Source organism: Drosophila serrata, unplaced genomic scaffold, assembly GCF_035046125.1.
Source record: "Drosophila serrata isolate PLE 108 unplaced genomic scaffold, ASM3504612v1 contig_240, whole genome shotgun sequence".
Taxonomy (NCBI): Eukaryota; Metazoa; Arthropoda; class Insecta; order Diptera; family Drosophilidae; genus Drosophila; species Drosophila serrata.
Window position 1 is genome coordinate 9914410 of NW_028257138.1, and position 24406 is coordinate 9938815.

At 38.1% G+C, this 24406-nt stretch overlaps 6 protein-coding genes across 46 annotated transcripts in view; 2 read left to right on the forward strand and 4 right to left on the reverse strand.

Moving 5' to 3' along the window:
• Positions 1-7: 7 nt before the first annotated feature.
• Positions 8-6980, reverse strand: LOC110183024 (uncharacterized). Of its 3 annotated transcripts, none has more exons than XM_020951211.2 (5): positions 6767-6980; positions 5010-5134; positions 3984-4644; positions 982-1275; positions 8-922 (listed from the first exon to the last, which is right to left on the reverse strand). In XM_020951211.2, the coding sequence occupies exons 3-5, from the start codon at positions 4611-4613 to the stop codon at positions 623-625; spliced, it is 1224 nt and encodes a 407-aa protein (XP_020806870.2). In that variant the 5' UTR covers positions 4614-4644; positions 5010-5134; positions 6767-6980; the 3' UTR covers positions 8-622. The 3 variants fall into 3 exon arrangements, with proteins under 3 accessions (XP_020806870.2, XP_086687428.1, XP_086687427.1); XM_086831302.1 differs by having other exon boundaries at positions 6379-6980; XM_086831301.1 differs by having other exon boundaries at positions 6393-6953.
• On the forward strand, positions 6883-8532 carry LOC110180603 (uncharacterized). Its single transcript, XM_020948288.2, has 4 exons — positions 6883-7424; positions 7487-7731; positions 7851-7997; positions 8054-8532. The coding sequence occupies exons 1-4, from the start codon at positions 7335-7337 to the stop codon at positions 8199-8201; spliced, it is 630 nt and encodes a 209-aa protein (XP_020803947.2). The 5' UTR covers positions 6883-7334; the 3' UTR covers positions 8202-8532.
• A 430-nt stretch (positions 8533-8962) lies between these two features.
• Positions 8963-10918, forward strand: Argl (Argininosuccinate lyase). The gene is made up of 3 exons (XM_020951204.2): positions 8963-9743; positions 10077-10477; positions 10557-10918. The coding sequence occupies exons 1-3, from the start codon at positions 8999-9001 to the stop codon at positions 10836-10838; spliced, it is 1428 nt and encodes a 475-aa protein (XP_020806863.2). The 5' UTR covers positions 8963-8998; the 3' UTR covers positions 10839-10918.
• Tsp29Fb (Tetraspanin 29Fb) lies at positions 10821-13548 on the reverse strand. The gene is made up of 5 exons (XM_020948290.2): positions 13387-13548; positions 13154-13261; positions 11755-11943; positions 11522-11692; positions 10821-11462 (listed from the first exon to the last, which is right to left on the reverse strand). The coding sequence occupies exons 2-5, from the start codon at positions 13232-13234 to the stop codon at positions 10971-10973; spliced, it is 933 nt and encodes a 310-aa protein (XP_020803949.1). The 5' UTR covers positions 13235-13261; positions 13387-13548; the 3' UTR covers positions 10821-10970.
• Positions 13549-14612: 1064 nt separating this feature from the next.
• Tsp29Fa (Tetraspanin 29Fa) lies at positions 14613-17413 on the reverse strand. Of its 2 annotated transcripts, none has more exons than XM_020948286.2 (4): positions 17284-17413; positions 16079-16170; positions 15001-15603; positions 14613-14813 (listed from the first exon to the last, which is right to left on the reverse strand). In XM_020948286.2, exons 2-4 carry the CDS (start codon positions 16145-16147, stop codon positions 14739-14741), a joined length of 747 nt encoding a protein of 248 aa, XP_020803945.2. In that variant the 5' UTR covers positions 16148-16170; positions 17284-17413; the 3' UTR covers positions 14613-14738. The 2 variants fall into 2 exon arrangements, with proteins under 2 accessions (XP_020803945.2, XP_086687429.1); XM_086831303.1 differs by lacking the exon at positions 17284-17413 and adding an exon at positions 16264-16313.
• A 2229-nt stretch (positions 17414-19642) lies between these two features.
• LOC110180607 (uncharacterized) overlaps positions 19643-24406 on the reverse strand; it is a 37648-nt gene continuing 32884 nt past the window's right edge. For 21 of the 38 annotated variants that reach the window (XM_086831320.1, XM_086831311.1, XM_086831306.1 and 18 more), the window contains 3 exons: positions 23651-24306; positions 22939-23584; positions 19643-22277 (listed from right to left, as the gene is read on the reverse strand). In XM_086831320.1, the coding sequence (XP_086687446.1) occupies positions 21343-22277; positions 22939-23584; positions 23651-24306 (2237 nt within the window). In that variant the 3' untranslated portion in view covers positions 19643-21342. Of the gene's footprint in view, positions 22278-22770; positions 22838-22938; positions 23585-23650; positions 24307-24406 lie in introns of all 38 variants that reach the window. The other 17 variants (XM_086831333.1, XM_086831335.1, XM_086831334.1 and 14 more) reach the window with 4 other exon arrangements.

Genomic DNA, 24406 nt, shown 5'->3' on the forward strand with positions numbered 1-24406 from the left:
TTGCATCTTTGTCTTTTTAGCCACTCTGAGGCGTGACTGCATCTTTATATATATGTATATATACTGCCTAATTTACAATTTTTTTTGTTAATTATAATTTTTGTAATAACAATTGTTCGATTCGTTAAGAGGGTGTACAAATTATAAGATAAAATCAAGTAATTTTGATTATTTTAGTTGCTGAAGAATAATTTTTGATTCACTCATTATTTTGTCGGTTTGAATAAAATTGCTATAGGACATAATTTACAATAATAATGAATCTCGCGCACGGTTCTTCTGTTCATCTATTAAAATTAACTACAATTCATTTTAGCTATGTACAATTGTGTGTGTTGTTGTTACTTAGTCTGATCAATCGAATATTTAGCTAAAACTCTTTCTGCAACTTTACGCTTAACATAGAGGAAATTGAACTAAGGAGACGTCACATCGTCTTCAACATTTCTTTCGCAATAAATTAGTGTGTTAAAAGTTAAGTCTAACTATGAGCGTGTCGAGGTAGGCGTAACAGTTTGTTAGTTGGATTTGTTGTTGGCTTACAAATTAAGAGCATAGTGAGAAGGATGTGTGTGTATGTGTTCATGTGCTATAGCCTAAGAGGTGGTTCCTAGAATAACGCTCAACTCGAGCTGTCATGACCGTTGGCCAGTTTCGAAGACTTCTCCATGCTGGGAACCTCAATAGCTGGCGGCGGCGTGGCGCCCTTGGCCTTGGCCAGGACATCACGTTGCTCGTAGATTTCGTTGACGAGTTTCTTTACAAACGGATGGTTGAACTTGCCTTCGGTAGAGTCAAAGAACTCCTGATGCTTGAGGAGGCAATTGTCACGCTTCTCGTACTCAAACGCCTGCATAACCATGTCCAAACGATCCAGATCCTTTACGAACTTGCTCTCGGCACTCTGGCCATGCTCGTATTCCTGGAAATACATTTCGTTATTAATTTGTGTATTATATAAAGGTTAAATTGAATGCTTACCTCAAAAAGTTCCATAATGCGCTTGCCACGCGGCTCAATCAGCTTGCATATATCCTCCATGGCCTTAAACTCCATCGCACGCTTCTCATCCTTGGACACGCCACAGAAAGGCGTTATATCACCCACTAAACTCTCAGCCAAATCATGAACTAACGCTAGCTCCATGCATCGAATTTGATTTAGTCCCTCGCTGCCGTCCAACAAGAAGGTTAACATGCTCATCCGGTACATGTGACCCGAAATCGATTCGCAATCGTTGACATCACGTAGCACCCAGCCAGTGCGTTTCGTGTGCTGTAAGGGAGAGGAAGATAAAGAATAAGGGATATTTATTAAGAGGTCTATAGATATGGTAATATGTTTAATATTATCAATTACGGGACATTTCTCGAAATAAGTGCCAGTTTCTATTTAACTATGTAGTGAACATTGGGGAAATAGCTTGATATTTAAGAGAACAAAGCTTGCATATTTCTCAGGTATTCCAGGTTGTCTATGTTCCTGGGATAACCTAAGGAATATGCTCACTGATAGCCCACCTGCCACTTTGGCTAATTAAAAACATTGACAACGAAGCGACACTGGCGACATCGTTGCCGGGTTCGCTTGCTGCACAACACATCAAGGTTGGTGGCGCCCAGACCTTCCACTCATACCTGCCACCGAGGAGGGCCTGTTCTAGACTGTTGCTATTTGATCAATAAACGTTTTATTTATAGCAGCCCGGCGACGAATGTATGCACAAGGTCCAAAAGACGTTGCAAGCCATTTGCCTTTCCTTGCCATCCGTAAATTAAGTTTTCCCAATTCCATATGTATATATTATTATGTTTTAATTAAATGGCTAGAAGGCCTGCAGCTCTTCGACTTTTATCATATAGTCAATAGTCCATGACTTATTAAAGGCAATGACTGATTGGTTGGCCAGATCTCTGGTTAAGGTCACGTAATAAATTGGATACCTTATCAGGAGGAAAAAAGATTTCACTGAGTTTGGGTACAACATGCATAATGATGCATATAAAAGATAAATGTCATATCTCATATTAATAAAATGGATTTGCGGGGAGTCAAACATGTGCATTATTGAGTTTTGTTTATTAATCGCATTGCTGATTCAATATGTTATGTATATCAATATTGACTTTAGTTATAGACTGATAAATGACAGCAAGATTCGAGTTGAAGGCGTAGTAAGCAATTGGCTCATCGGTTTTATTTGGAATTATATTAATTTGTATGTGTTGACATTGAACTCTCTCATTTCTCTCTGCCTTAGAAAGCTTCTAGAATGCACACAAAAATATTCTATAGAAATCTAACCCCTTGAGGTGTACCCTCAACTCGTTTAGATAGCGTCTATATTTTGAAGGCCAAGATCAAAGTCACGCGTCGCTTTTTCTTTTCATTTTGCTTTTGCACGCTCTATATACTACTGTTCAGATATATATAATTGGGTAATAAAGAAATTTTAGAAAATAGCTCTGGGAACATTTTTTGTTGTAGTTCTCGCTTGAATCTGCTGTTGGTCATACGTCAATGGTTTCGTGGGGGCTCCAAAACAAAAGCAAAAATAACAAAATATACATTTCATTGTGCTCACGTGAGCCATTTGGAACTTTGCCTTTGCGATTTACGTATGTTTGCTATTTTGTTGCAAATATTTTTTGATTCGCAAGTGAAAACAAAAGCAAAAAGAAACTTTGAGCTTGTTAATCAGTTGAATTCATGGACAGCTGCTCAAGTTACAAGAGCGTTTTACTTTCGAATGGTTTTGTCGATAAGCAATCAAGTCCCGTGTTCTGTGCATTTTCGTCATTTTGTTGATTGCTTCAAAGTTTCAGTTGCGGCAATTATCTAATCGTAATACTGATGGGTTCCAGAAAGTGTGCAGCTCTTGACAAAAGTCAAGAGCTTTTATGGCTTACATTTAGCTATATCAAACGATATCATAACTGATAAATGGACTGCAAATGGCAAATACAATTTTTGTACCAAGCCAAAAACATTATACTTATAAAACTACATACGAATGTATAAATATATATAAATAAATATGTTTTTTTTTTTGGCAATCGACTATACAAATTGCTTCGAGAGGGACACATTCGAGAGCGAGGCTGCCTCTGACTCTGGCATTATACAACATTCGCAAATATACAAAACAAAAGAACGCCAGAGTGTAGATAAAATAGAATAGATTATATCCACAAAAAGTAAATAAATAAAATCTGTGCGTTCTTTTTGTTTTTTTTTTTTTTTGGATTTGCTGTCTAAATCTCAAATAGGGGGGATTTGAAAAAAATATTTTGATAAGAGCAGCTTATATTATGCAGTCTTTTATTACTAGAGACACGAGTAGAAGTGAGATAAGAATTTCTGATTATGAAATGGCTGACTCATAATTTAAATAACATTTATGATTTAATAGGAAATTGTATAAAAGAAACGATTTAAAATGCTGACATCACATAAAGTATAATGAATAGTAAGTCATTCAAAACAACAGCAATCTAATAAAAAATCAAACGAAGTTGATCAAATAAAATATTTGAGGTCTTTTGGTTGACTTATTTCTTTCTTAATTGTGTTAACACCTACATACTCTGGTTGAAGGCTACTTTTCGAACCTAATGAAACAGAAAAATAAGTCTCCATATTTAATTATGATCATACAAGCAAAAATTTAGAAAATTTCAAGGCCATAAAAAACTACGTTTCATTTAAATAATAAGACAAATAATTGTTTGAGGATTATACAAAAATCTATACACTTTTTTGTTTAGAAATGCGTAGCTTTCGACTATTTCGCATTAAATAAATATATAAACTTATATTCACAATATATTTTTATGATTCTCTTCGACAAAACACCCGAAAAGCAAAATCAAAACAAGTTCCTTTTTGGAAAAATCAATACAAACATATGACGCGTAAGTTGTGAGTAAAGAAGGGTGAATTATAAAGGAAAGCAGCTGGAAAACTGGTTACGTTTCGCATACCTTCAGATTGCCAATGAGCTCCATGAACTGTATGATCTCGCCAAGGCCAGTGCTGAAGCAGGCCTTTGTACCGGCACTGGCCGATGCGGAGGCCACATCATGACAGGAGGCACCCAGTCCAGGGGACTCCACGGCATTGTCCGCCCCGGAGGCCGTGATTTCATCCGCCTTGTGGGCTTGCAGGGGCTCCGCCGCTAGCGATGACATGGCGAACTTGGTGGTGGTTTGCTGCTGCTGCTGTTGGGAGGACTTGGCTCGCTGTCCGCTGACCGATTGTGTATGAATCTGACGCTGGATATCCTGGCTACGCTGCTCCAATAGCTTTCGGGCCAATTGGTGGGCTGATGGAAAATGATTGCCGTGGTGCGCCGACTCCAAATCCGACTCTGATTCGCAGTGACTATAACCGTCCGCGTGCGAGGGTGAATTGTGACTGTCGCTGTCGCCGAACTTCGCCTGACTAGAGAGCTGTGTTGTTGCTTTGGCTATAGCTCTAGCTGTACCTGCCGCTGTGCTTGTGGTCGTGTTTGCTGCCGTCGCGTTGCCCAGGTGCCGAAGCAGCCTGTAGAGATCACTGCCTCCGTTCGGCGTAGATGCCGCCGCTCGGACCAGCTGCTGTAGTGAGAACATCGCGGGAGAGCCCAGTCGGACGTATTAAAATCTATACAGGAAAGAGCACATATTTCATACAGTCGTTTTTGTTAAAGAATAATTCAACAAATTACATTGAGTAATTAATTAATATTAGAGATATTGAATGCTTTTCTCACAATTTATCATTATTATTTACTGTGTTTTTGAACTAATATGAATAATCAATATTATTAAAAAATTCTTAAACTAATTTTATTAAAACTTAATTGAGTTATGTTCCCAATAACTACTTTTGGAAATTATGTCTTATAAAAAGGAATTAGGATAAAGCTTTTAAACATAAATTGTGGTCAAATAGCGATATATAGACACCATGGAAAAATGGCAGGAAAAGTCACGGAAAAAGCATGCATGTTTGCTGGAACAACGTACCTAAAATCAGCCAGGTCCGCGAGTACGAGTGGCTGGGAGAGAGTGAGAATGGATCGCGCGTGATCGTTGGCTACAAAATTGTGGCCAGAGTCAAACACGTGATAATTGTGTGCCGTCCGCTTGCCCTGTTGGTGAAAGAGAAAGAGAGAGTTACTTTTGGTAACAACAAGAGAGTAAAATATGTATGTACATCTTAAACAAGACAACATTTGTATGCCCTTACAGTTTCAGAAATTATAAAAAATGGCTATACTTTGGTACAAAATATATGTACATAGCATCAAGAGGTTTTTCGTAGAGATTCTTTTAAGTAGGTTTATCCAATTTTTAATGGGTGTTCGTGGATTAATTAAAGTAAAAGAGAAATTTTGTTACCTACGAAGGTATTCTATTATAAATACTATACTTAATTAAAACCACTAATTCTCTGCCTTTGTCGTGCGGTGGTTTCCCATATTAAATATGACTCATTTCTCGGAGTGAATAACTAACTATTCCTGTATTTAGGCAAATTAGTAGTTTCTTTTTGTTTACCTTCAAAATGGTTTTTAATACAATTGAGTAAAGTGCGTTTACAATGACACACAAGATTAAGGGAATTTAGTTATCTTGTGTTGTAATATTTATTCAAATGTCCTGAAACTTGTTATTTAAATTACAAGCCATTTAATCTACCTTGATTGTCTGTAATTTTACGCTAAATTGTCTTAATAATTCGAGAATATTTGTTAATCAACAGTAATTAGTATTGCATTTTATATTGTTATTATAAATTAAAAACATTAACACTTTTGGTGCGTTTCCTGTTAAGTCAGCGCTGATGCAATAGACATGTCTGAATTACACACTTTTTTGGGCAAGAATTAACGAATAAACGAAATAAATTTAACAATTGCTTATTTATTGCGAAAAAACAGACACGAAATACAAATACTAATACAAATGTATTTATTTCATTTTTGTGGGTCGTTCAAAGTGCAATTAAGAAACTGAAACAATAAAATCGCCTTATCAGCTGTCCACACTCTTCTTTCCCAGACTCCCATATAAACATAAATGTACATTTGGGTTCATAACAATAGAATTCAAGAGAATTTCTGTTAAATATTCAATTAGTTTTAATTTTATTATTATTATTATTTATATTGTATATTGCAGTTTGTTAATTTAAATGTAATCATATTGTCTCAATACTTAGATCGATTAATTAAAATGTATTTGTGATTTCAATATACGAATATATATTATTGGTTATTGTTTATTGATTCCTTTAATTTTAAATAATTTTTTAAATCTGTTGATTCAATTTATAGATCACATCAAATGTTGTTCTCTAGAAATGGCCACAAACTATGATTTTGAACGTAACTGTATGCAGGCTACCTTGACACCACTATTTTTCGCTCTCGCGGTGTAAGAAGTTCCGTTCAAAATAACGACAAATAAATAGGAAGTGATTCTAACAATTTGACAGGCACTTCAAGGTGAAGGCGGCGTTGTGTGTTAGTGTGCGTCGTGTGGCACGTAAGCACCGTTAGTTTGATGTAATATTGACGACTAAGAGCTCTGCCCGCCGATGGCAAACTAAAACTTTTAATTCGCGACGACGACCGCCGGACACAACGTTTGTAATTAGGAATATAAATATCACTAAGCTAATATAGACACACAGAGACACCCACACTGCACACGCGCAAAACTACACAATAGCGGCCACAAAAACAATAGAGGCGGTAGAAATAGTTAAAATTACTAACGGAATTTATGCAACAGCACAACGGCGGCAGGCTGCATTCTGCGGCGATGAATATATTTGAATCCGCTTTCTCAAACTCTCTCCCGCGTCCTCTCTCCCGCAACAACAAAGTTGCGCGCTCTTTTATTTAATTGTTTAGATTTTCCGAAGAAATTGCACAATTGTCTTGTTTTTAGGATACCACTAGTAAGACCGCAGGGAAATGAACAATAAATACCGAAAAACGCCAGCTTTGTAAAAAATACCGTCGGGCTTGTACGAACAGCTGATTGGCGGGCGAAACACAAACAAACTGTTTAAAGAGCAAAATTTACCTTTTTACCCTTACTTTAAAAAATCTTTTAACAATTCTTAAAAAAATGTTATTTTTTACATCACAAAGTGAGAAACATTGGGGTTGCTATTTTACAAAAATCGCAGACAGTATCAAGAATTTAAAATGTGAATAATACTGAATACAAATTAGTGTATTTCAGTAAAAGAAGCCGCACTAAGCGCGTTGGTCCTACCATTTCTTTTCCCACCCAGCACATGTTTGTTATTTTTTTGTACATAAATCAAAATTAATAATGTTGGCGCCAATCAAGCATTTATTGAGCAACTACCGGATAGTTTTGGCGAGCGGCTCTCCGAGGAGACAGGAACTGGTGAAAATGCTGGTAAAACCAATCTGATAATGTCCACAGACTGTTTTATTCAGATTTATATTTTACAATTCAAGGGCCTGAACGCGGAGCTGTGTCCCTCAACTTTCGAGGAGAACCTGAATCTGGATGACTTCAAGGAATTCTCGGATTATATAGAGGCCACAGCTATGGGAAAAGCGGAGGAAGTCTTCTCTAGATTGAGTGCCTCCGGGGATAATAAGAATCTTGTAGTTATAGCTGCAGATACGATGGTGACTTTGGGAAAGGAGATCTATGGAAAGCCCAAGGATGCCGCTGATGCTATTCGCATGCTGACCAAGTAATTACCAGAATCTAATTAATTCTTTTTATATTTTTGTTACTCACGTTTCAGTATTTTGTACGGTTTAAATTTAAGAATTTTACCACTGCTTTAGATCAATATGTTATATTTCACAGTTTGTCTGGAACCTCCAATCGAGTATTTAGTGGCGTTGTTCTGAAACATGCCAATGGTATTCGTAAATTTACGGACACGGCGGATGTTTACTTTGGTGATTTGCTGCCAGAACAAATTCAGAGCTATGTGGACTCAAAGGATCCATTGTAAGACAAAGCCCCCGAATTAACGTTCCATATTAATTAAAATTGTATCCATTCAGAGATAAAGCAGGTGCCTATGGCGTTCAGGGCCCTGGTGGCGCCCTCATCCACCGTATCGATGGTGACTTTTACTGCGTGATGGGCCTGCCTCTTAATCGACTGTGCTGTGAACTAAATAAACTCTTCCAAGAGGATCTCTCCCCATAATTGGCTTGTCAACGCCGCGCCCATCACATTTAAACTATCTGGAAGTTTTGCGGCAATAAGCGTCAGAGGCTACACACGCTCTGGTGATTTTAATCTTGGCTGATAAGCGGCACTGTATCTCTCTCTGCCTTGCCGTGGATTTGTTTGTTTTTGTTTTGTTTATGGCTCAAGTCAATTAAAAAATAAGAAAACAATAATCGCGAGGAGAGAACCTAACAAGACAGAAGAGTACAGTGGTTAAATAATAAGTACTAATGTGAATTTATTGTTAATGTTTGGGACGCTTCTATATAATTTACAATAAAATTGTAACATTCTTATATTAAAAAAATATAAGTATAAGTGTGTTTATAATGAAATTTATTAAAAATGACTAGCATTAAATTTAAATTATAGACTTTATTGTACATATTTTACAAGCTTTGAGGGCCAAACTGCGATTTTGACATTTGGTGCCCCGATTTATATATTTTAATTTTATTTCTGAAGCGTTTTTAAATTCCTTTTTAGAATTAAGAATTTGTCTTCCCTATTCTTTATATTCTATTCTATTAGGAAAGTGGAACCGGGTATTCTGTAGTCGGCACACTCAATTAAAATGTTTTAAACCACTGTTTGCTTTGTGTGTTCCACAGCTGACTTGTTCTAATCACTCTCAATTCGTAAAAAACCGAGCAACATATTATTTTTGAAAGATAACACGATTATATAAACAATAAAATATTGTATTCGTGAGCAGCGCGATACAGAAAACTGATTTTAGTAGACATTAAACGGTTACGAAGAGCGGATCCATCATGTCCCAGAAACTGCAGCCACCCGCGCTCCCCAAGAACTGCTACCAAATGTGGGGCGGTCGCTTCAGCCAGAAGCCACACGAAGCTCTGCAGGTGCTGAACAACAGTCTGCCATACGATTCCCGGCTATATGCGGATGATCTGGATGCCAGCAAGGCCTACGCAGAGGCTCTCCACCGAGCAGGTCACCTGGACACAGCCGAGGCTGATAAGCTGGTCAAGAGCCTGGAGCTATTGCGCTTCGACTGGATTGAGGGGACGGTGAAATTTAAGCCAGGAGATGAGGATGTGCATACGGTAAACGAGCGGCTGCTGGTGGAGATTACCGGCGAACTAGGGCAACGTCTGCACACTGGACGAAGTCGCAACGACCAGGTGGTCACGGATATGAAGCTGTGGCTGCGCAAGGCTATCCGCGAGACCCTGGGCCGCCTGAGCCGCGTCATAGAAACAGCCAGTCGTCAGGCGGAGCATCACCTGGGCGTCCTGATGCCAGGATACACGCACCTTCAGCGCGCCCAGACCGTACAGTTCTCCCATTGGCTACTGTCCCATGCATTTGCCCTGCGAGAAGATGGCCTGCGGCTGGCAGAGCTACGGGAGCGGGCCAATGTCTTGCCTCTAGGCAGCGGCGCCCTGGCGGGGAATCCCCTTGGGATCGACCGCTTATGGCTGGCTGAGCGCCTGGGTTTCTCGGGTGTGACACCCAATAGTATGCATGCGGTAGGAGATCGCGACTTTGTAGGTGAGTCTAGGGGAAGATCTCTCATGTCAAAAGATCACTTTCTTAAGTCATTTCAAAGTCGTCGATACTGCAATTAGCACAATTGATTTCTTATCAGCGTGCCGCCTGGAGGAGATTATTTCAAGGGGTGTCTGATAAGAAGGGCTCGGTGCCCTATATTCTCGAAGTCTTTGGGTATATTTGTTTGAAGAGAAATTAAGTATTTCCAAAAAATATGTTGTAATATTAAGTAAACTTAATTTTTATCTTTATAATATTTACTTTGTAAAAAGTCTTAAAAAATAGCTCTTCCCCAATAATAACAGATAATCATACGGTTTTCAATTCTTTCAGTTGACTTTATTTACTGCTGCTCCTTGGTCAGCCTCCATTTGTCCCGTTTGGCCGAGGATCTGATCATCTATAGCACCAAGGAGTTCGACTTCATCCGCCTGGCCGATAGCTTCTCCAGTGGCAGCAGCCTGATGCCTCAGAAACGGAATCCAGATAGCTTGGAACTGATTCGTGGCATGTCGGGTGTGATCACCTCAAATCTGACAGGCATTATGATGACCATTAAGGGCACACCGTCCACCTACAACAAGGACCTGCAATTTGATAAGGAGTATTGCTTCCAATCATTTGATAAGCTCTCCCAGGTGCTGGAGGTAGCCGATGGTGTCCTGCAGACAATGCAGGTGCAGCAGAATTCGATGGAAGCTGCCCTCAGCACGGATATGTTGGCCACGGATTGGGTGAGTAGAATAACTCCCAGATATTACTTTCTATTTCCCTCTTGCTATGCTTATAATGCCTCATATATATGCATTCCAGGCTTACTATTTGGTAAAGAAAGGGTTACCCTTCCGTCAGGCACATCATGTTATTGGCCGTGTGGTTTCCTTGGCCGAGGAGCGTGGTGTGGATATCACCGATCTGCCGCTGGGCGAGCTGCAAGCCTTCTGTCCCTCCTTTGGGTCCGACATAGTCAGTGTGGCGGATTACTCTAATAACGTGCAGCAGTACAATGCCATTGGTGGCACCTCCAGTGCCAGTATTGTGGAGCAGCTAAGGCTACTCAAGAAGTTCGCCAAGGACTTGCGCAAGCAGTCCTAGCTAGCAAGGACCAGCGCTTTATTTCGTTTGAATTTTTGGTTTTTTGATTAACAAATTAAAAAGTTACATTTACAAACGGATCTCTTTGGGTGTTGTAATAGGTATAAATATATATATGACTTCCAGCAGAGCCTAGTTAACGCTGGGACTCTGGGGTGTATAGGTGTAAGGTTCGTGGATACCCTGCTCGCCGTTGTCAAGTTGCTGGTAGCCGGTAACCGCCGAGTTCTGGGGCGGACCCATCTTTCCGCCGGATATGAGAACTCCAAGACTCTGCTGCAGCTGCCAGCGACGAGCCTCGCGAATGGACTTATTCCGGCGCAGCGTTTTGGCCAACATGAAGGCGCAGAGAACACCCAAGAGCTGGACAAAGGCTACAGTGGTGGCTCCGGTGGCAATCAGCATGGCGCTTTGCGACACAATGAAGTTCATCTTGCGGAAGCAACCATAGTTGAAGGTCTGATGGCAGGTCACCTGGGTGTGAGTGGGATCGGTGACATCCTCTTCAAGGCTGCCGCAGCACGAGTTGGGCACAACGACATCATCGGAGCCAAGGGTAAGGTTCTTGTTGGGAGAATAGTAGTCCATCCAATCCTCAGGCTGATTGACTCCGCAGCACTCAAGCTGTCAGAAGAGGAGTGATTAATAAATTTATATTCGTTATTATATTATAGTAAACTTACTCCAGATTGCATAAAGTCCACTCCGGATGCCACATAGGGATCACTCTCGTATTCGGCCAGAGCCTGGTGCATCGTTCGGATCAGCATGCCGCGCACCTGGGACTGCATCACGAAGGCGGCAATGGCAGCAGACACCTCCAGGATAAAGACCAGGAACAGGCACACTCCGTACTACAAAATTTAAGATCGTAGACATAACTTCTAAGGACCTCAAATAATATTTTTCCACTTACCAGATTAATGACCATCACACTCTCCTTGACAGCTCCATAGGCTCCCAGAGTGGCCACTGCAATGAGGATGAAACCAATGGCAATAAGGAGCGCCGGGGGCGAGGAGAAGTGTCCATCGATGAACAGGCTGAAGTCACCAAAGATCGCCTGGATGGTGGTACCCACCATGATGAGCAGGATAGCGGTCAGCTACGAGAGGGAAGGGGTCCAAGGTCTTTAGGCATTGTATGTGAAAAGGTGATATATTCAGTGTGACTTTGTGTGTACCTCTTGGCAATCCTTCTATTATAATCGAGCAGCTAAGAAAAACAATAATCCCAACCTTGTTTTGTAAACAAAATGCATTGAGAGTAAAGTTCTTCAAACGAATTTGGCTCTACATTATACCTACAGACCATTAAGATTAACATTTTAAATTCTTAAATATGAAAGAAAAAGTAATTTTGAATTTCTAGAATCTTGTCTTAGTGCACTTACATCAAGTCAGTGTCATATTTATCAGATATTTACTGAACTGTTAGAATGCTATTTCCTTTTGTTGATTCACTATTTCGTATCTTGTTTGCTTAAACTGCAAATTCGAATGATTGCCCTGTACTCCAGTATGTCAATAATTTAAAATAATTAAAATATAAAACATTTAAATCCATCACCCATTTTTAATTTCTTAATTTAACAGTGGTATCAAAAATATTTTCGTATTTATTGTATTTGTAGTTTTTCCAAGATATTAAATTGTAATTTCGTCTTGTTATCTTATCGAAATGAGTAATATGTATACACATTGAAGGCAACTAAGATAACTGAATGCTGGTGAAATAATTTTTGAAAATATATGATTAATATTATGAAATATAAAAGATATAAAAAAATAATCTTTATATAAATTTTAAATAGATTGATGAATATTTATATTATAACAATTTAATAATTGAATGCTATAGATCGATTATTATAAATTACAAAAGGTAAGCATCATTTTATTTCTGAGGACTGCTGTCCACATAGTGACGAAGAGCACTGAGTGAGTCCAGAAAATATAGAAAAGAAATTACTATATATCAGTTATAATATGAGTGTTTTATTAATATAACCCACTCTAAAGAGTTCGTCTTCTCAATTTTGCTTAAAATAAAAATGATAAAATAAAAGTAAATTCAAAGCACGGAAATTTTCGTATCGTTCTTGACCGCTTTCTTTTCGTTCTCTTCGCTCTCTCCAGGTGAGCGACTTACGTAGGCGTTATAACATGATTCACACTCAAAAAAAACCTATACTCGCTGAAAGCTGATAAGGAAATCGCTCCGTGTGATAAAAAAAGAACGCGCAAAAGAGTGAAAATGAATCAAGATGGCGGCGGAGTCGTGACTCACGCGGATCAGTAGCAGGATCAACTCACCGCAAACATAAAGCTCACGATAATGAGCATATATTTGGCGCACCTCATGCCCGAATTGAGCTGTAAGTCGCGATTCGCCATTTTGCAGTTCGTATTGTCGCTCGTCGGCTGTAATGTAAGTGTAAGTGCAAATTGTTAATAACTGCCACTTTCCGCAATATAGAGTATATAGTATATAGGGTATTATATCGTTCGCCAGAAATTGTCGCGACCGCTAATGGTAGAGAACGTACTTTAACTTTTGCTAGTCACACGTGAACTGAGTGGCAAAACGGTAAACGCAATTGAAGCACTGCGGTTCAGTCGCTCTCTCTATGTCGCTCTCTTTTCCCTAAGCTCTGCCAAGTGTCGTCTGGCCTTGCCACCCACTCGCAGCTACACTGGGAAATAAAAATCTTAGAAAGTTGTAAAAAATGTTATTATAAAAATGATAAAGTCGGTAAAAGTAAATATTATTGCGAGCTAATTAAAACAAATTTATTATTTAATGAGCTTAGACTTTCGAAACTAAATTTTTGTATGTGTTAAAATGTTAAAAAAACTTTAATTAATACTTCAATTAAAAATCAAGTGAAAACATATTTTTAAAATTTTTTCATCTGTAACTTCCACTCTCTGGAAAGCTTTCCAATGGAGGCTTATCAAGAGACGCTTATCAAACAAACTATTGTTCAGAGTCTTCCAGTTAGGCAAATATAAGATAAGATAACGATTCCATTGTTTTCATTAAAGAATTATTTTGCAACGGAAATTTGGAAATCGAATATTGGAGCAAATCAATGAAACTTTTAGTAAAACTCCCATATAGTTCATTCAAGTGACTACCAACTAGTTTACTTACACATATGTGTAATATCTGATATTAAGGTTCAAGTTCACCTGTCAAGGCCACCCACCTCAATCGAGTATATTATCGATTTAAATTCATTTTTAACTGAGTCAACTCGTATGGTTTATCGATTTTTTAATCGCACTGCATTTCCGAATAGTTTAAATTATTCAGAGGTAAACACAGGTGTGTCTACCCATGAGTATGCCAGCTTTTTTGTCTGTCTGAGCTGGAAAACAACAAATAATATGTACATAGGTCTGGCCTGGGGAAAAATATTATAAATATATTTAAAAATACATTTTTATATTTTATTATATTATATTTTATAATTATTATTATATTTTATAATTTTATAATTATTATACACGCCTTTAATAAATGTGGCTTGTCCTTATTGTTTTATTTTTATTACATCATTTAATAGTAAAAACGCAATTTTTTATTCTTAAAAGGATTACTGCTTTCTATCATCTCTGTATGCAATGCATTTAAAATGTTATGGCCTAATGCGATAAGATTGGATTGGTAGACTCGAACCAATATCAACCCAATAAGCCAGATAAGCTGTGGAAAATAAAAGAAACAAAGCCCGTATACGTATTAACAATAATTTCAACACGTACGAAATTTTAAGTACCAATTAAATATATATTTTTTATTCATTTAAGCATTACACAGAATCAAACAAATTTAGCAGTGTCTTAAAGTTAAATAGCCGCACTCGGATCATCTAGCAACCGACTTTTTCTTGATTTATATAAATCCAGTTATGCCATTACGGATCTTGATCTCCCGGGCAATATAGCAGGCAAAGATAACGCCGAAGAACTAAAAAAATGGAATGAAGAAATCATATATTAAAAATTTTATTTGAATACTTATTCTAATAATAATTAGAAGCCTTATCAAACTTTATTCTTGGTATTTAAATGATTATTGCTGCAAGTTTACAACAAGTAAACACTTGAATAACTTTTTTTCTGATTTTTTGAAACTAAAAAGCAGTCGAACTCACCTGCAGAATGGCAATGACCACGCCCGCTGCTCCCAGGCTGACCGCGTGGGCGGCAATGTAGTCCGAGAAGCCATCGAGACAGCCATTACTGTGGCGAGTGCCCGCACTGGATACTGCGGTGGTGCAATTGAAGCTGCCAACCGTGCCCACCGGAATGTCGCAACAGGACAATGGCAGGTTGATATCACCAAGCGTTGTGCTCCAATCTTTGTAGGAACTTACACCGCAACAGTCAAAGTCACGCTGCACATCGTCCCAGAGCTTTGTGGTTGGATTCTGTTCTAGACTCTTGTATTCACCCATCGAGGCGGTTAGTGACTTTTTGATCAGATCGGAGGCATCGGTGCGAAGTACATAGCCACTAATGCCGGCCGCAAGCTCCAGGATAAAGATGATGGCCAGCATGATCGAGAAGCTAAGCACCAGGCAGTAGTTCTCCTTCAATGCGCCCCAGCAGCCAAAGAACGAGATCACAATGATGAAAGAACCGATCACGATCAGGAAGGTGGGAATTGAGAAGAACTTGCCGGCCAAAAAGAGCTCATAGCCGGTATAGACGGCTCCAACGCCAGCTCCAACGGCGATCAGAATAATGCCAGTGATCTGGAATCGGAATTGTAAATATTATAAGGATTTGTCTTAGGATATCAAGAGAATTCATTTTCTGAATTTGTTGTTCTTTTCCTAATGATGAATTGCATTTATTTTTGTACATATTTCCAGGGAATCGCCTTCAAAAATGATATATTAAGCTTAGTACATATATTTGGTTTGGAATTCAGATAAGATAATAAACTTAAACTTCTTTCTACGTATATTTATATCAATAATGTTTATTTGAAAAAAATTTATTTGCTTTGCCAAAATGTTAAATTAAAGAAGACCAACAAAAAATAGTAACAAACTATGTATATTAGTTATTTATATTTTATTAGAGCGATTTACTAGGTACTTCCCCTTTCAAATAGTAAAAAAAAAACGCTTAGTTTATCTAATCTTTTGCTAAGCTCTATTGGAAAACATTTTCGCCATGGCTATTTGATGACTCATTTGAGTAATGACCATTTTAATTACTTACCAAAAAGATCAAATTAAATCCAAAGAGCGTATATTTCACCGCATTGGCGCTGCCAGTTAGAAGCGACATCGTGTCTTTTTATTGTTTAATGTCTGTAAAATCAATAGAGTTAAAGATAATCAATACTGTAAATAAGTTGAAGAACTAACTAACTTATTACGCGGGACAAAAATTTAAAACTCAACCGGCTCGAATCGATGTCTAAAATATATTAAAGTGGACTGCAGGCCAGCCAGTCTAAACTCTTTCTTCATTTCTAATCAACAAAAAAAATATATGTATGTATATTGTGTTATCAGTAAATGATATGGCACACACGGCTTTTGTTCAAGCCAAATGTGGTCAACTACCTGTGGTAGTGTTGCTGAGACCTCCGTTTCAGACAAGATAAACGAATATTTTGGAACCGATTAGATAAGATCACACAAAAAAATGTATTTGCAGTTTTATTTTTATGGCGCTAAAATAATAAATATAAATATAATAAAAAATTTAAATGTTTGGACTCAATATAAATGTTTTAATGTATATAATCATAATAACGAGAAAATTCTAATTTTTTGGGTTACTTATTTAAATGAAATATAATTTACCAACTTAAAACAAATTATATTACTTCTGATTTACTTTAAGTGAATTTTCCGACCACAAAAACTGGACTCCAAGTATTATTCTTATTACATATTAATGGAATTTAATATAATACTAATAACAAGTTTCTTCATTTGCATGATTTGATCATTGCAGACTTGAACTTTACACCACAAAATTTGATTCATATAGAATTATGTCTATCCAGACTTCAAGACAGGTGCTATCAAATTTAAAATTGATACAAGACGCATTTGCCTTTGTACGCGATTACAATTCATTGCATTGATAGGAAAGCCAAAATGCTAAGGGTTCCTCGGCTTATCAGAGCGATGACTCATCACCATGTGTCATAACAGGTGCTATTGGTAGACCAGGTGGCCGATCTTCTATCACTTCATGTTAACAATCAAATCTAGCGGGTACATAATTATGTGCAATTTCATATGAAATTTCTACTTATTTTTCGAGTTGTTAACAAATTTTTCTGAATTTATGAACGTTTTCCTTATCGATGGGGGCCATGGGAACTCAATGAAATGCCACTTGACTGGGCTTTTCACTTCTTTTTTTTGTATTTAATTTTTTATCAGTTATTTCTGCTTTCTACTCACGGCACAGAAAGTGGACAATTTTTAGTTTGACGTGACGGCGGTTGGACAACAACTGAGAGTCGCTTCAATTGACGTTCGCCGGCTTGCTCGCGGAGGATTATAAATACGAGCAGTCACTACCTACATATAATCGCGTTTGTCTGCGTGAGTTTAGTGATAAAAAAAGTTAACATATATGAAGAAATACTTGACTGAAAAGCTGTGAAAAAGCTTTTCCCTCAGTTAACACTATTCGGCGAAAAAGAGAACTGACAATTGTTTTACAGCTCGAATGGGCGTATTTTATTTGTCTTTTATAGTTCTAGTTTTGATTTGGAAAAATTTCAAGCTATCGTTGTTTGGACAAAATTTATATATCAATATTAATTAATAATATAAAATAAACAAGAAAGGAAGCTAACTTCGGCACGCCGAAGTTTATATACCCTTGCAGATAGAAATTCTATGACTAGGAATCCATACAATATAAATTAGATATATTTGTGTTAAAAAACAATGAAGTAATACCTGCTTTCATTTCATTCACCTATACATATTATATTTGCAGCTTTTCGTTCACAGATTTCCATTTTTCTTCTACATCAAACAATAGTTTGTATGGCACCTATATGATATAGTCGTCCGATTTTCATTAAATTTGACACAAAATTTAAGACTAATATAAATTGGCTACACCTCAAATTTGATGAAAATCTGTTGAAAACTGAAAAAGTTATAATTTTTAATTGTATTAATTTCTCGATCGTTCCTATGGGAGCTATAAGATATAGTAGTCCGATTTTCATAAAATTTTATACAAAATTGTAGAGTATAATAAAATGGCTATATCTCAAATTTGATCCAATTCTATTGAAAACTGAAAATGTTAAAAATTTTTTTTTTTTAATTTTCCGATCATTCCTATGGCAGCTATATGATATAGTCGTCCGATCCGGCCCGTTCCGACATATATACGAGTGAGAGTATATAGAAGGCTAACTACAAAGTTTCATTCAGATAGCTTCAAAACTGAGAGACTAGTTTGCGTAGAAACGGACAGACGGACAGACGGACAGACGGACAGAAGGACAGACGGACAGACGGACAGACGGACAGACGGACAGACGGACATGGCTAGATCGACTCGGCTGTTGATCCTGATCAAGAATATATATACTTTATATGGTCGGAGGTGCCTCCTTCACTGCGTTGCAAACTTCTGACTGAAATTATAATACCCTGCAAGGGTATAAAAATTTAAAAGATATTTTTATTAACATAGAATAAATTCTTTTGCTAGATATTTCTGTAATTATTGGTTTCAGAAAAGATTTAAGTTTGCATTTGGTTTACGGGTCGTATGCGTCATTTTCACCATTTTGGTCGTATGAGTAATTTCAATATTTTATTTTTCTTTAAGGATAAGTGTTTTTTCTATGAAAAACTCAAATTTAAAGACAAAATCGAAATCTAACATTGTTATGAGTAATATCTCCTTTTTTATTACATAACAAAATTTTAATGTAAATATAATTTTACTTACGTAGTGGACATTTTATTGCTAAATCTTGCAATAAATATTGGTTTTAGACAATATTAAAAATTGTATTTGGCTTACGGGTCGTATGAAAAATTTTCACCATTTTGGTTTACGGGTCGTATGAGTAACTTTTTTTTATTTTTTTTTCTAGGGTCGTATGGGTAGTTTCAATATTTTATTCTTCTTTAAGGATAAGTGTTTTTTCTATGTAAAGAAAAGTCGAAATTTAAAGACTAAATTAAAATCTAAAATTTTTATACGGGGCGTATGAGTAATATCTTCTTTTAAATACATAACAAAATTGAAATGTAAATATAGTTTTACTTACATAGAGCACATTTTATTGCTAGATCTTGCAATAAATATTGGTTTTAGGCAAAATTAAGAATTGTATTTGGCTTACGGGTCGTATGAGTAATATCTTCTTTTATTTACATAAAAAATTTTAATGTAAATATAATTTTACTAACATAGAGGACATTTTATTGCTAAATCTTCCAATAAATATTGGTTTTAGACAATATTAAAAATTGTATTTGGCTCATACGGGTCGTATGAGTAATTTTCACCATTTTGGTTTACGGGTCGTATGAGTAACTTTTTTTTTTTTATTTTCTTTATGTAAACAAAAGCCGAGTTTTAAATAACATACAAGTAATAGAAAGGAAATTAAGGTGTCTGATGACATTGAAATTAAGCGTTGTAATACGGGGCGTATGAGTAATATTTTATTTTATTTACATAGAAAAAATCACTTTAAATCTTTTCAAAATAAATAAAAATGAAGTGATGGGTTATTTTACCTGTAAAAGGAAAACACATTAAAATGCAAACCAAATATATCATTGAAAAACGTATTAAATTTATTTTCATTTACTTTCTCTTGTCGTATACTAAATGCTATCGAAGAATATATATGAGTATCATTTGTTATTTTATAAAATTTAGTATTTAGTTTAATTTTGGGGGAATTTGCTGGCATAATTTTAATACTTGAATTTCGAGTGCAATGCCAAAGCGAGTGTGTGGTGTGTGTGTGTTTTGTGTGTTTTGTTTGGTGTAAAAATGTGTGGAAATGCGAACAGGAACTGGGAACTGGAACATTTTCATAGTCACATTTTCAAATCGAGTTATTAGTTGTCAATGTGTTGTTAGTTGGGTTTCGTCAACATTCGGTGTAATTTGTTTGAAATTTTTTTCACAATTCCAGAAAATCTCAAAAATTACCAACAAAAGTCTCATCGCTCGCTCTCTAGCTCGTTCGTGTGGTTAGTAGGTATTAAGAATAGATATATATATGTGTCTATGAGCATATATCGTTTAAATTAATATGTTTATTGTTTTAGTAGTTCGCTGGAAGGGAGTCCTCCTGGTTCCCGCAACTATTTCCTATCCTTGCCGTGACGATCTCGCTGGTGCCTGGTGGAAGCTGCTATTGTGGTGGTGGTCAGACTGTGGACGTGATGTGGCTGCTGCTCCCGATGACCGTGTACAGATCCATGATGCTTCTTGCCGCTCTGCTGGTGCTGGCTAAGATGATGTCCAGTCAGTGTGCTTTTACCGTGTCTGAAGATGAAGAGGATTTCCTGATTAGTTCGGACTTACTGCCACTACTATGGTTATTATAGTTTAATAGTTTTTTCTACAGTTCTTAGGATAGTATATGTCTATATATATATATTTCCAAACAATGCTACTCCACTACTACGCAGTTCCAGTTTGCTAAGGAAAAAATAGAATAGAGCGAGGCTTGATGTTGATGTCGTTTCGATTTGGGTTTTCTTTTCTTTTTTTTTGTTCTTGTATTACTACCAATTTCATGTATTGCTTCAGTTGTTTCATCTATATACTTTTTTTCTGGCTTCCAGCAACATGTTCATAGTCAGTTTTTAGAGTTGATTCTACAGATAGAGTGCGGTGTGCATGAGTTTAGAATTAGAGTTTAGTCGGAATAAGTTGAGTTAATTGTTGGCAAACATGCAAACAGGTCAGATAATGGTTAATAATCGATAGAAAATAAAAGTTGTTACTAAATTTTTAAGTGAATTATACTACTTTTTGGTTTTAGAAATCTAATATTTTAGTGCTATTTGGGAAATTACAATAAAATAGTTATTCTTGACCTGCCCTTTAGTGTCCAAACATGCAGGAAGGCTTTAGTTAGGAAGGAAATTAAAAAATTTGGAAAATAAACGCTTACGCTGTGAAAAGTAAAAACAGAACCAGACGGGCCCCTTTTTCTTTTTCTTTTTCTTTTTTTTTGTGCGAGTATAACTTTGCCGAGTATATATATTTTTTTTTGGTTTGTGTGCGCTCTCCGAAATAAATAATATAAAAGGTCTAGTATTAGTAGGGAACACAGTGATTGGGTGTGGATATTGGTTAGGATAAAAATGTTCGGTTTTCGCATTCAATCGATTTCGTGCACTTGGTGGATTATTATTTATTTGTATATTTTTGTTGTGGGTGCTTGGTCTGCGAACAGGTACTCTGTTTAATTTTCTCTGTGTGTATTTTCTGGGCTCTGTGTCCAACGCTGACTATGAACATGTGCAGATGCCGAAGGGCTGATGCGTGGACACACTGCTGCGCACTTGTCGCATCCTCAGACGCTTTGGCCAGCCACCCAAACGTCCTCGCTCCGCCTGTTTCCTTGTCCCAGTCCATGCTCCCGCTCCAGCTCCTCCTCCTCCTCCGCCAAAGAGCTGGGCATGATCATTGCTGAGATTATTCTGATATGGACGCAGCTTCTTGGCCTCCTCACTGGTGGCGTACAACAGGTAATTGTCATAAACATGGCTCACACTTGAGTTCCGCTTGGCGGGCAGGTAGGGCAGGAAGGCAAAACTGGAGCTGGTCGACTGGGTGGCCTTCAGGGAGGGTTTCCGGCGATTGCTGCGGCAACGGAGCGTGGACTGATTGGAGTAGCTGGGTGGAATCATTTCCAACTTGGTGCGATACTCATAGCTCGGTGTGGTTGCCACGGGCACAGGGATTAGGGATCGTTTGCGTTTGCTACGCGGCGGTGGTTGTGGAGTGATCTCCGAAGGGATCTCCGTCTCCTCAATGCTGGCATAATCTGCTTCCTTTGGCGATTCTCCTTCAGGTAATTTGCTGCTACTGAAGCTGTCTTGTGTTTTGGTTAAATTCGTATTCGTTACGTATACGTACGTCAGTTCGTTGTGCTGTGTGGTGCTTGGTGCTGTTGTGCTTGCTGCTACTGCTACTGTTGCGGCTGCTGCTGATGCTGATGCTGATGCTGCTGCGGAGGAGGATGATGATTTATGCGCTGTGCTTTTCGATGATGATTTCAATGATTTCGATGTGGCTGTTGTGCCTGTCGTTGTTGTCGTTGTGCTGGACTTTTTATCGTGGCTACTGGTGCGACTTGATCTCGTCTTACTTGGGCGACTGCTGCCGCTATCCCGGGTTCCCGCCGACGAGTGCTCACTGTGCCTAGAGCGACTGGAGTGACCTGTACGGGTGAGGGGACAAAATTAATATATTTTATTTTGATTTTTAAGAAGACTTTTGATAGTGGTGTGTAGGTGTGTATAATAACTTTTTGGGTGCTCAGCATTATCATTAATTTTTCAAAGTAAAAATAGTATATTATATATATAAACTTCGTATTATGAAATTAAAATATTTCTAAAATCAAGCTGTTAAAATCTATTTAAGGGTTTCCTTTTTAAACTTATTTTGTGCAGGTGATCAAGTGTTTTAAAAATCTAAGATTAAATCTTGATTGCTGTAATTATAAAGTGTTTCAAACAAAACAAAGTGTGTCAGTTCCTTTATGTAATAAATTTAATATTATCTTTGAGTTTAAAACTTCTTATTTGTATTTTAGTTTCTTTAGATATTTAATTTATATATTTTTTGCTCTTTAAAACTTTAAATTGTGTCTTTTAATAAGGATTTAGTTTAGTTATTAACTGATTTTGTTATCTAAGCATCTGGCGAACCTAAAACGTTTGTTCAGCCTTTGCGGCTGTGTGGCCCCCATAATGAGCAAGCTTAAAACCAGAAGTTCTGCAAGAGACACGGCCGGGATAATCCAGATTATCCATTCGATATGTATTTGATATCATTTTAATTTAAATAGAATTTAATTATGATCTTTAAGTACTCACCCCTGGAACGCGAGAGCTCTTCTCGGTGCTTCTCACTGCCTCGGGAACGCTCTCGTTCCTTCTCTCGCTCTCGCTGGCCGCTCTGCCGCGAGCGACTCTCGTCGGCCGTCCGGAAAGATCTCATCAAGCGGCTACCGGAAGTGGTCTTACTCTCGCCAGAGTGTTCCACATCCCGGCTATGACCATGACGACTGTGACTATGGGAACTCCGTTTCAATTCCAGAGAGGATGATGCCTGAGTGACGCTTGATCTCGGCTTGGAGCGCACCTCGAGCGGCTCATGGCGGGATTTCTCTCGCTTGGGTGTTCGCAGTCGCAGACGTTCGGCACGATGCTTGGTGGCCACTTGGTCATCGGAAGAACCGCCACCATGGGTCATTGATTCCCGGGAACTGGAACGGGATCGGTCACGGGGACAACACTCAACGGAGGATACCGATGAGCTGCGGGCTCGGGTTGGCGAAGGTGTGGATTGTCTGGAATTGCGACGTGCCTCCGAGGCAAAGGTGCCACGGGTCACGCCCAACGTTGGAGGCGGATAGACCTTTACCTTTTCGTCAATGGTTTCCAGTGGCTTGGCACTGCGACGCTGCAGGGAGCAAGATCGGCGCCGCTGATCCTTGATGGCCGCTTCTTCGGAGAGAGCCTATGAAAGATGCAGGTTATATTAATGATGAAGTTACTTGATATTGGGATTAACTAACTAACTTACCTTCAAAGTCTGATCAGCGTTTCGAGTCATTTCGCTTAGGATCTGGGCATCCCTTTGCAGGTCGGTCTTGCGCTCATAGCTATTGGGGGATCGGGTTCGTTCTGGCGAATGGACAGGTGACTTTACACGGAAAGTGGGGGTCATATCGATGTTGGCAATATTCTCATAGCAGTGCTCTTCATCTTCTTCCAGTTCCTCGTCGTGTCCATTTTGCTGGGGACTGCTGTGTCGCAATAGGTCGGGTCGATCGCTGAGTAGCTGCCACCTGGTGGTGGTCTTTGTGGTTGTACCCTTGGTCTCTTCATTATGGTTGGCCTTGCTCCTGCTGGGTAGAGTCCTCCTGGGATTCGAGGAGATCGTTGAGAGTTTCGTTTGCTGCTGCTGCTGTTGTTGGACTCCAAAATAGGAGAGTTCGTGTTCACGTAACTTGCGAGCTCCACGTGCTTCCTTGACAATCTTTAAGGACTCGCTGCTGGATTCATCGGGAGTTTCAACTGGTTGACTCATTGTCTGTTGTATTTGCGGTTGAATGAATAGAGTTCTTGGCTTGGCCACTGGTATGAGCTGACTAATACGCAAAGTTGGAGGTGTGGCCTTGGGTTTTTCCACTCGAGGAGCATGGAGAGCTATATTCATCACATTCGATTTGGGTAGATCTGCAATGGATAACAGTAATAAGAAATTGATTTATATGCTTTTCAAGTGGTTGACCAATTAATTTAAGAAACCCTATAAATCTAAGAACAATATCCAGCC